At 31.4% G+C, this 12,054-nt stretch overlaps 2 protein-coding genes across 4 annotated transcripts; one reads left to right on the top strand and one right to left on the bottom strand.

Annotated features, from left to right (window-relative positions):
• Positions 1 to 718: 718 nt before the first annotated feature.
• LOC117779699 (protein gustavus) lies at positions 719 to 5,457 on the top strand. 2 transcript variants are annotated; one of them, XM_034615975.1, is made up of 3 exons: positions 719 to 806; positions 4,006 to 4,895; positions 5,014 to 5,457. In XM_034615975.1, coding segments are annotated over exons 1-3 (1,032 nt in total). In that variant the 5' UTR covers positions 719 to 804; the 3' UTR covers positions 5,154 to 5,457. The 2 variants fall into 2 exon arrangements, with proteins under 2 accessions (XP_034471866.1, XP_034471865.1); XM_034615974.1 differs by lacking the exon at positions 719 to 806 and adding an exon at positions 2,969 to 3,244.
• A 998-nt stretch (positions 5,458 to 6,455) lies between these two features.
• Positions 6,456 to 11,896, bottom strand: LOC117779698 (probable serine/threonine-protein kinase nek3). Of its 2 annotated transcripts, XM_034615972.1 has the most exons (6): positions 11,678 to 11,797; positions 9,842 to 10,024; positions 9,589 to 9,760; positions 9,409 to 9,512; positions 9,204 to 9,351; positions 6,456 to 8,544 (listed from the first exon to the last, which is right to left on the bottom strand). In XM_034615972.1, coding segments are annotated over exons 1-6 (2,271 nt in total). In that variant the 5' UTR covers positions 11,680 to 11,797; the 3' UTR covers positions 6,456 to 6,882. The 2 variants fall into 2 exon arrangements, with proteins under 2 accessions (XP_034471863.1, XP_034471864.1); XM_034615973.1 differs by lacking the exon at positions 6,456 to 8,544 and having other exon boundaries at positions 9,153 to 9,351; positions 11,678 to 11,896.
• Between the last annotated feature and the right edge of the window lie 158 nt (positions 11,897 to 12,054).

Genomic DNA, 12,054 nt, shown 5'->3' on the forward strand with positions numbered 1-12,054 from the left:
AAGATATCGATATTTATATACGTTATTCGATATTTAATTTTTAGCTTAAAAAATTATTAATTGTAACTTTAAAAAACATGATTGAAAAATTTAATTTAAAACTATTTTTTGATCATACAATTATTTAAGTTTTGATCTATCTCAATGAAGCTCGTGTAGAATAGGCTCACCGATAAACATACCTATATTGAAGCATGTATGCAAATCACTTTTTTATTTTACTTCGATAACGTTGCACCCCATTGCATCTATTCATGAGACGTCTTTTTTTTCGGAATCTCCAAAATCGTTCGTATTTAATGGTACATTGCATTTTCTGCAAAACAAGACTTGCGGCATGGGACAGTATTCCAAATTACAAGCTCCAATCTCATTTGATAGCTACTTTGTAGGCCTGTATCGCGATACGAGAACAGCAATTCAATTTTTTAATTTTTAAATAAAGACAAAATATTTTGGTTTAACATATTTACAATATCATGCTCATTATATGCACATCATATTTTGAATTTGTGAATAATTTTCTTTAAAATAAACAATAAAGGTGATCGTTAATATTAACCAAAAATTGCAATTGATTAAACAAGTATATATAAACAAAAATTAAATCTAAAAATGTTAGTGTAAACAGCCTAGGTCCGATATAGCTAATAATGTGAACCAAATGATACTAGCAACAGAGTGATTCGATTTATTGTGCTAATTCCATCTGTTTCTATGTGCAATCATAGGTTTCTGTTCTTTCATTGTGAGCTATCGTTGTTTTGATTTTTTTTTAAGGAGAAAGTAAAATTGACGGAAGTAATGTAAGTGTATACTATTTATGTTATTGGAACACATACCTAGTTATATTACATTTAATTCGTAACTCAAATAAGTGATGAAAAAGTGTTGCACCATTCCTTTATAATACACACTACAATACCAATATTTGTAACATCATTCGTTGGAAGAAAAAAGGAAAAAGAATCGCACTGAACAATAATGTGAATTTGCAAATAATATAATCATATGGACGCAGATGCAGTGCTGCTCGTATGTTCTGTGTTAATTGGTATATTACAATTAATCGTGCAGGTACAAACATACATATGCATAGGCACCTTTGTTCATACATATGTATGCATGTACGTATGCATGCTTGCTTCATTAAAAGACATACACATGTACGTTTTTATAACGTAGAGATATGAATATATTGGACAGTAATATTAGCACAGAGTTTAAAGTTAAAACATATGTACATTGTATGTGCCAATTTGTATTTGACGAGCAGTCGAATTTACATGAAAGGGCTGTTCGCAGATATGTATGTATGTATTTCGCAGTCCTACATACACATATGTATGTATGTAAATATATCTGGAAAGTATCTATGCCAATTTGTAATGCATTGAAGGGTCAGTCAAGGAACACCGAGATAATGTTTACGTCCGTATTTTTCTGCTTGATCTAGCGCTGCCATACATGCATACATATGAAAAATACAAACAATTTCGTCAGTGTAAAATAAAAGTTTCGCATGTTTTGTTAAAGTAGACAAACGACAATAGCTTTTCACCCATATTGTTGTTGGAAACTCTGCGCTATAATGATGTATGAATGCCACCTGGATATGTATGTTCATATATACATACCAAGTTCATACGACAGATAAAGTCGCTTTAAATGAAGTCGAGTTGAGTTACACAGCATTTAAAACATTTTTTATAATGCGTTTTAAGGCAAGAAGTAATTTAGCGGAGCATGCATTTCAACTTCATCGTCATTGTTTTTTTTTGTGTCGCTTATCAGCTGATTTTCGTATACAAGTGTCATATGCCATAATTAATTCCGCGATTTGCATACACTGATTGAAAACAATAAAAACATTATTAAGCTATAAGAACTTAAGAAAAGTGGTTTCAGTCAAACCGATATATACATACATCGGTGAGCAATAGTAGATAAGATAATCCATCAGACTAAGGACTGTTTGTGAAAACTTCCACAGATAACGTTACTAAAGTTAGAATAATATAAATATTAAAAACTTTAAGTATATTATTATGTATTTTGATCTTAATATAGAGAAAACACAGCTATGGCGCAAACGCAGAGAACTTCAAGCTGATTGATCAGTGCTACTACTGATTTAGGAACTGATATTGGGTATTTAAATTATAAAGAGATAGGAAAGCCTTGTAGTTCCCGGTTCGAGACACATCAAAACATTTACATGATGGATTTTCTTACGAAATAAATTTGTCCGAATAAAAAATTAGAGATTAATTCACAGACACAAAACAAGCACGATTATTGAATTATATTTGAACACACTGAAAACCCATTTCAATATTTAAACTACAAATTAATTTCTTTTACTTTCTTATGAAATCAAATTTAGATTTTTAGAATAAATAAACTTCTTATTATTTATTCTTTAAATCCACAATTTGGAAAGAATTTATCGACAAATTTTATGCATTCACATGCGTTAAAAAAAATCGATAAATATTTGCACGAGGAGATGCATCATAAAACAGCATTTGAAGATGTATGTCATATATCGTGTTTATATATCGATAGCGTAGCTACATTTTGAATAAAAAAAATGGAGAAAATTTGATTCAAAAAAGATGCATATGGTTTCGAGATTTAATATGTTTGCAATTAGTCGCGAAGAAACGTTATGTAGGAATGTGTACAAGTCTGTTATAACTTTATAATTTTAATTAAGTTTTTCTATAGTATCCTTTTTTTATAATTTCGTAAGAAAAAGACGAATCAAAAAAAAAAACACTTATCGGTTATATGATAATTTATCGACGTGTAATAGTGTCTTTTTTTCGCAACTAAATGTGGATAAAACTTGACTTATTGGAGCCAGTTTTATAACTGTAGTCACCCTGTGCTTGTCGTATACAGATATATGTACATGTGTATGTACACACATATGTATGTGTGTATATGCAACCTTGACAACTCGTGTAGTAGTTTTGTAAGCGGGGTTTAGTGCAGAAGGTGAAGTGAAGAAACAAATAATACTACTGTATGCATATGTATACATTTTCAAATCTGTATATACGCATAAATATATGATTAATGTTTTTTCAATGTCATATCTAAATATACATATATGTACTTCAACGTATGTAAACGTAACTACCGTAAATTAGTGAAGTCCCGTAGCTGACGCCATTTTGTATTTAGATATTTAAAACAACCAGTTAAAATTCTTGTAAATGGAACTTGGCAAAAAAAGGTAATACATACATGTGTATATTAATATACATTTTAGAAAAGAGTAGAAGCGCAAAAAGGTACAAAAAATGTGTTTGCAATTGAAAATTGATTTAAAACAAAATTATGTAAATAATATGTATGTACGTGTTCACAAGCGTTGACACAATTGTGTGTATGTATGTATGTACTTACATACATAATTGTGTCTGTTTATTGGCATAAGTACATATATAAATATATAATTATGTTTTTTTTTTTCTTCACATAAACGTGTATAAATACATGCATATGTATGTATTAATCAAGTTTTTAATTACCAAAAATGATTTGTTCATGAAAATACAACGGGCGGACAATGTACTTGAAAAAGTGTGTATATAAAGCACATACATACATACGTTCATGCATATCTCATATATCCATATACATATAAATTAATACACACACGCACATTTTAACATACACATGCAAATATACATACAGTTAGTCAAGTAAATGTTTTGACAAAATAAAAAGAGATATACTTTTATATATTCTATTATAAGTGTAACGCAAATAATTATGTATAATAAAAAGAAAAAAATGATCATGAAAAGGTAGCATGTGAATTTGATATATTGTCAAAACAATTACTTCACACACTGTATGTGTGTTAACTTCTATTTCAAGGCAATGCTTAAAGTTTCAACAAACTTTCATATGTACGCAAGTACATAAAGTTGTTTTCATTTACAGACGAGAGATATATTTATTTATATGATGCATTTCTGTTAATTTCAGGTATAAGGGTGGTCGGACACCTGCAGTTAGGTCAAGTGATAGGCGACGTCCTCAAAGTATTTCAACATCATCCACACTATCGCCGCGAGTTGTGTTATCTCGCTTGGAACCGAGAGATTTTGAACGACTTCGCTTATCATACAAAGTTGCTATTGACCAGAGGAGATCTCGAAGCTGCCGTGGCATGAACATGGGTCAAAAAATCAGTGGCGGTGTTAAAACAGTTAACCGTAATGATTCTCAGGCAACATTCAAGCCAATTATACCCAGAGAGCTGCAAGCCGATTTTGTAAAACCTGCACGAATTGATATTTTACTTGATATGCCACCAGCAAGCCGGGAAATTCAACTGAAACATTCGTGGAACTCCGAGGACAGATCATTGAATATATTTGTGAAAGAAGACGATAAATTGACATTTCACAGACATCCCGTTGCTCAAAGCACCGATTGCATTCGCGGTAAAGTTGGACTCACAAAAGGATTGCATATATGGGAAATCTATTGGCCAACGCGACAACGGGGCACACATGCCGTCGTTGGGGTGGCATCTGGTGATGCCCCATTGCATTCGGTGGGATACCAAAGTTTAGTGGGATCCACTGAGCAGAGCTGGGGATGGGATTTAGGACGAAATAAATTGTATCATGACTCCAAAAATTGTGCTGGTATTACATATCCGGCAATATTGAAGAATGACGAAGCATTTTTGGTACCCGACAAGTTCTTAGTAGCTTTAGATATGGACGAAGGTACCTTGAGCTTCATTGTTGACCAGCAATACCTTGGTATTGCATTTAGAGGCCTCAAAGGAAAGAAATTGTATCCAGTTGTTTCCGCTGTTTGGGGACACTGTGAGATAACAATGCGTTATATCGGTGGATTAGATCGTAAGTACAATTTAACATATACTTTTTTGATTGACACCTAAATTAGATCGTATTGATCTCTTTATATCAAGTTGATTCTGAAAACTATACTAAAATGAAACTCTTAATTTTCCTACAGCTGAACCCTTGCCATTAATGGATCTTTGCCGAAGAACAATTCGACAGAAAATTGGTCGAGTTAATTTGGAAGAGCGTATACAACAACTGCAGCTTCCTCAATCAATGAAAACTTATTTATTGTATAAAAATCGTAGATAATATTTTTAATGTTGTAACTCGAATAAGTAATCAACATCTGCTGCATGTGATGATGGGAAGGCAGTTGACGTAAAATAGTATTAGTTCGTAATAGTCTTTAATTCAATGTTAGGTTTTTCTGTCGTCAAGGAATATGTGTGAAAGTATACATTTTTTACTATACTTGGTAATCATTTTTCTTTTTTTGTATTGTAAATTAAGTCGATCAATTAACTCAATATTTAATATACTCACGTTTATTTGTAAAATCTTGAAGAGAGCGTACTCTTTCTTCAACTAAAAATGATATACATACACATATAAATACAAATTATGTTTAAATGCAAAAAAAATAAATAATTAAAAATTACAAACAAAAAAAAAAAACGACACAAACCTCGTGGTATATTAAAACAAAACAAAAGGAAAAAACATAAAAAATTGTAACATAATAGTAGATATAACATCCATCTAAAATACTTTCTAAGTTTAGAAATTTCATTTTAATTGTGACCGTGTTCAGACGTTTAATTTAGTTAAATATTAAATAGAAATGTAAATATATACATATATATATATATATACATATATACAATACTTATACATATGCATACAAAAAGCATACATACATACGTGGTAAAAAGAATATAGACATTTAAGACATTTCATAATTATGAATTTCCCCCCAATTGAGATGTCAGTTTGAATCTTGGTTGCTTTAGGTATTTTTTGGATGTGCTATATGCAAAAATTATGCAAGTTATGCATGTACATATGTATGTACTCATAATAGCGTCATTACACGGTCCTTAAGATAAATGGATAGAAACTTTTTTAAAGGTGCAATAATTTCAAACGCAAAACATCTTATTTTTGCCTACAGAACTGATTTGAAGGAATCTCAAATAACGCATTATATATCCACATGACATGATATTTCATTTTCAACGATTTAATAATGACAAAAAAAAGATTATTGTATTAGCAATTGTAAACTTAACTTAAACAATGCATTGTTTTCACGCTAATTATAATGAAATATTTCAATCCAATCACATTATTAAAATCGAAATTATTTTACAAAATTTCTTTTGAAAATTTAACTGACAAAACAACTAGTAAAACCACATATAAAAAAATTTACTTAATTATTAAATATGCTTTAAGTATTTTTATCGTTTATAGTTTCGTTGCTCTCCCATAGTATTTGACAGTAAACTTCAATATCCTGTTCAGAGGATTATATCATGTAAGACCATTTAACCATAAAAATACTATAATAAACATAATTACAGTCAAAACAAAAACAAAAAAAAAAAAGAATACATTTTAATAATTTTCGTGGACAGCTTAGTTTATTCCAACATATGTACTTATAATGCATTTTAGATGGTTTATACATAAGTTTATAAGTAAATTTTATGACATTTAATAAAGACTTAATTTCACTGAAAATTTATTAAAAATTTAGCTACTTAATACTTTTAATGAGTGGGGAAACTAGACAGATCGTTCAGGACCAAGGAAACCATTAATATAGATTGAAAAATTTCTCCAGCTAAATTTTAAAATAATTTATAAAACATCAAGATGTCACACCATAACATTACATATACATTTATTAATTTAAAAATATATTATTACACGAGTTACAAAGCTTTTTTATATTTCATAGCACAGAAATAGATTTGAAACTAAACTATTGAATTAAGAAATTCTAAAGCCATAAAAGTTAATGATAATTTATGTTTTAAATAGTTGAACCGTTGTTAATTCTCTTTGGTTTGGGCAGAGGATTCCAATCTAAATTTAATGCAGTTGGAGATGACTCTCGATATTGAAAGGCTGTTTTATTTATTTTGCTTTTCTGAAAGTAATTTTGTTCCAATTGTAAGTTATTCTCCGCAACAGAGCTGGCCGTTGAAATATTAGGAGAGATTTCAGGCATCTGGGAACTTCTTTGATTACTTATCGGCCTGATGTTGTTTTCAGCATATAAAGATGTTGAATATACAGTTGTTCCCTTCGCCGCACTATCTTTGAGAAGTTTTTGACTACGATTAATAGAATCAATTATTTCCTTAACCGATTTTGCTTTGGCTGGCTGAGCTTCTTCCTCCGAATGGTCTACTTTCCTCTCTGAGTTTTCGAAAATAGCCAAGGGTTTGTTTAAGTACTCGTAATTTTCCGCATTGTTATTTTCTTTCAAAGAATACGTCTGTACGTTTGTAAAATTATTTAGATTTCTGCGTTCGGGTATTTGATTTAGATTTCTATTTAACCTATCTACGTGCATATCTTCAGTCATCGAAGTCGTCGATGTGATTGTTGAAATATGTTCTATATTGGGTATCTTACTTTCTTCAGCAGATTCTCTTTTCGCAATTGGACTAGGAGTTGGAGCTTTAGATAACCATATTTGATCTGAAATTTGGTGCTCCTTTTGTGAACTTTCTGACACAGAGGGAGACTCTTCTATTCTCTCCACATTGCCATTTAATATATCAGATGTTGAATTCTGTTCTACATTCGGTATCTTAATTTCATTCGCAGAAGCTTCAGGTAAGAAATTTTGATCTGAAGTTAATTGCTCATTTTGTGCACTTTTGTTGACAGTAGAAATCTCCACTATTTTAACTCCGTGACTGGACGGTTTATCAACTTGCGCATTTTCCAACACCTGATCGGACGTTGAAGTATATTTTGTATTCGTTATCTTTTTTTCTTTAATATGTTCAGTTTTTGAAGAACTGCTTCGAATTGGAGGCTTAGGTGAACATTTTCGTTCCGAAGTTTTTGGATCAGTTTGTGGATAATCGGGGTCCAAGGAATTTTCTACAATTCTAACTACATTGTCTACGAGCACATTTTCCGATACCTGATCGGATTTTAAAGTGTATTCTATATTCGGTTTCTTGTTTTCTTTAACATGTGCAGTTTTTGAAGAACTGGTTCGTATTGGAGGCTTAGGGGAACATTTTCGATCCGAAATGGTTGGTTCAGTTTGTGGACTGTCGATGACAATGGAAGACACGACTATTACACCTTTATTACTATTCGATTCATCTATTTTCAAAGTTTCAGTCACCGGATCGCATGCTGAAGTACATTTTACAGTCGAAACATTTTCATCTCCAGTAGTATCACGTTTTGTATCATGTTTAGACCTTGAAACTTTAGTAAAATATGTTTCTTCCGAGAGTGTGGACTCGGATTGTGGACTTTGGGGCACGCTGGAAGATTCCACAACTACTGTGGGGATTTTCACAGTCGAAGTTTCATTGCTATTATTAACAAATTGTTCTATTTCCACGGCGAGGGATCGAATCGCTTTAGTTTGCTCGACTGCCATTGTTGAACTTTGGGTTTCCATCGTTGTTTCTTTAACTGGACTGGGTGATTTTTTATTGAGCTGAAATATACGATTGAAAAATCATCAATTAAACAATTAATAAATAAAGAAATGTCTTTGGGTTGCCGAAGCTTAAATTGTCTTGAAGATTAACTTGATAACTTAAAATTTAAAATATTTTTGATAAGCTTTATGGTCATATTCTGCAAGTAAAAATTCAAAAAAACTGGATATTAAACCGAAAGGAAAATAGGTTTTTGGCTTTTAGGCTTTTATTTCATGCAACGAAAATGTTCACACACACGTCCACGGGTGAAATTTAGTATGGACCTGAAAAAAGGGACGCTTATTTTTCTCATGTCCATAGTAAATTTCACCCGTAAACGCAATATCTACGCACATTTTCGTTGTATGAAATAAAAACTCTACAGTTGCTTAGTGGTTTCAGTTAGGGTTTTGGTTATGATTGTATTTTGGTTATCGGTTACGAAAAATACTTGTAAATGGGTTTCGTAAGCGTTACTGGTTTATGTTTCGGTTTCGAAATACCAGTATGATTTTAGTTCACAAAGCTGAATTGGTTCACAAAGCTAATCGGTTACTTCGCTTTAAATAATTTCGGTTTTGGTAGAAAAAATATATAATTTCGGTTATGGTTTCAGTTACGGTTATACCGGTTAAGGTTACGGATTCGATAAAGGTTTTAATCCCGTCTTTACCATTTCTATAGTTGGAGCTAACGGGGCTCGTCGCTTTTTTCTATAAGACTTTCTGCAGCCCCCAAGGGAGACACTTCCAATATCAGTCGCATCAGAGTCGATGTCACTTTCAAACGGATTTGTGCTTGCTAAGCTCGCCTGCGAAGATCTGCAAGATAATTTAAAACGTCGTCAGTGAACCAATAGATTAGAATTCCAAAAATACCTTCTCGGATGGAATCGTTGACTTAGTGGAGTCAAATATCCTTCACTTATTGTTGAGCGTTGTGGACTACGAATGATGTTGAAGTTTGTTTCGCTGGATCTTGTCTAAAAAGAAATAAAAAATATTTCACGAGGGTTGATCAAACGATTACGATAATCCCATTAATAGTATCTAACTTACCCCCCTTGGAGTATTAATATTCTGCAAAGAATTCATATATGGTCTTCTATTTTGATCGCCAGGATGCAAAGAGTTTGATTCCAAATGACGTCTTAAAACTGGGGGACTTTCTGATGTTTTCTGTATTCCCAAAGTCGATGACTTTTTTTTTAATGAAAACGACTTAAAATTCCTAAAAAGAATAATGTAAATAAAAAGTCATAGAATGCAGAGATGGATTCATAAATATTGTAGAATAACGGGTTTAACTTACCAAATTTCTCTTAAATTTCCCATTGAAAAACTTCGACGTCTGTTATCATTGCGTTTTGATAAATTCCAAAATCGCAATCGTTTGTGGTTGTCTTCATCGGAAAATGGGTTCAAATGATCAGGATAATTGTATATTGAGATTTGACTTGAAGTCCTTTCAGAACCAGTGCTCGAGCGCATCGTCCTTAAAATTTTAAAGAATATTTATGATTAATATAAATCGGCATATATACATTATTGTATGACGGAGATGGCCATACCTCCTCGATTATAGAGTTTAAAAAATAAATGCCGGTTCTCAGTGGTTTTTCTAGCAATAACATGGCAACAAAATATTGTTACCAGTTGCATTGACTGTATCGTTATTTTTCAAATATTAACCACAGTTTGTTTTGATTTTTTAAGCCTTTGTGCATTCGTAAAAAATTATTATACTTGAGAAACATGTCAAAAGATTTACAAGGTTTCCGAGGATTTAATATTAATGTATTCTGTAAAAACAACTCATACTAAAACAATTGAATATGGGTTTCAAAATATTAAAATGATGCCTAAAATCGAAAACGATCAGATATATTCCAACAAATTAATTTCCAATATTCACAGTTTGACAGATAACAAAATAAATATCTTTTACTCATTTTAAACTGAATATTTCATACTCAGCGCTGGAATTGAATGCTACCAAATCTTTGCGTCATGTATCAAGCGTATTAAAATTTGTGCGAAGTCTTCATTAACACCATGAGTTTCAATTCCACAGCATTCCCCGCAAAGGCTTATATGTATATATTTTTTCGATAAATCGATAAGCGAGTTTATTTTCATTATTGACGTTTACATAAAAATGTATCTGGATTCAGCCCAGATTGATCTTCAGTGTAGGCTTTCTTAAGTTTTGAATGTCACAATTGTACGAACATCAAATTAAATAACTTGCAAGATATTAGTAAAAAAGTTCAAAATGAATTTCCCTATTGAGAGTAACGATACTTCTCACATATATTTTTTTTTTTTCGAAACACTTTGTACTCCGACTACATGGAGTTCATTGAAAGTTCAAATGGTTCTTTCGTGAGAGTCTCAACGTTGATAAGTCGATCTTCAGGGTTGCAAACAGACAAAATAAAATCAGCTGTTAAATGTATCTCTTAAGTTTTACGATAACAAATTGTTGTTATGCCAATTCGTCGAAAAAGCTATATAATCAATACTTGATAAACAAGAAAATAATCACTTAATTTAGTTAGTTAGTTCTTAATAGTAGAGCTGCCAGTAGCAAGTGTTCTAAATAATGATCCTCCACTGTGTGACTGATAAAAATAGATCAAATATTTATACTTGTACTAACATACATACATACGTCTCATACATACATACATTCATCTGCAATATTAAACAATTAATTTTTGAATGATCTGCCCTTATGATTTGGAAAAATTGCCTACATAGGTACTGAACATTCCGATTCTATAAAATAAAGTTACGTCATTAAATTTCTGTTTGATAAGAAAAGGTGTGCAGTAAGGCGGGCGAGCCGTAAAGTACTTTATCAGCAGCTACTTTTGTTTGTATGTACGTATTGAACGTACTCACATATGTTTATATACACTTAAGAATATACATATATGTGTTAACATATATATATATGTTCAATCAATTAAATAGCTTGGGCACAACATATTCGGTTTTTGCAAAACTGTTATAAATTAAAAGGAATGTTTATATGCACATAAAATTCCTCTATATATTTATATATGTAAGTATGTATTTTTTTGCATGTACATACACATGTATGTATGTATGTGCATACACGAATGTATACAAATGTACGTACATATTCAATTGAGATGTGTTAACTTGTTTGTATTCCTTGAAATCGATGATCTCACGTTAAATGTACGCTCCCTATTGCTTAAGCACCGAGTTGAAGTATAACACTAAACGAACTTTTATTTTACAGAATTCACACAGGCGAAAAGCTCTTTTCTTTGCTAAAAATAATTGACGAGGGCAATTCATAAAGTAGTTTATTTGTGAACACAAATTGATAAAACTAGCGATCCCGGCGAACAGTATGATTTACTAAAGACACTGAATATGCTACTGAAGTCTGAATCATATAGAAAAACCAGTTTTGTACTATGGACTTGTTGTTGTTAGATTTTCGACTTGATATTTTTTGCGCTATTTTTATTGAAATGTTAGGTGAGA

Source organism: Drosophila innubila (genome assembly GCF_004354385.1).
Source record: "Drosophila innubila isolate TH190305 chromosome 2L unlocalized genomic scaffold, UK_Dinn_1.0 4_B_2L, whole genome shotgun sequence".
Taxonomy (NCBI): Eukaryota; Metazoa; Arthropoda; class Insecta; order Diptera; family Drosophilidae; genus Drosophila; species Drosophila innubila.

Bases quoted from the DNA above. Each gene is read 5' to 3' on its own strand.
- LOC117779699 (XM_034615974.1), top strand. From the start codon at position 3,225: ATGGAACTTGGCAAAAAAAG. The intron at 3,245-4,005 runs GTAATACATACA...TGTTAATTTCAG, and splicing joins ATGGAACTTGGCAAAAAAAG to GTATAAGGGTGGTCGGACAC. The intron at 4,896-5,013 runs GTAAGTACAATT...ATTTTCCTACAG, and splicing joins TTATATCGGTGGATTAGATC to CTGAACCCTTGCCATTAATG.
- LOC117779698 (XM_034615972.1), bottom strand. The intron at 9,761-9,841 runs GTAAGTTAAACC...TATTCTTTTTAG, and splicing joins GGAAATTTAAGAGAAATTTG to GAATTTTAAGTCGTTTTCAT. The intron at 9,352-9,408 runs GTATTTTTGGAA...ATTATCTTGCAG, and splicing joins CAACGATTCCATCCGAGAAG to ATCTTCGCAGGCGAGCTTAG.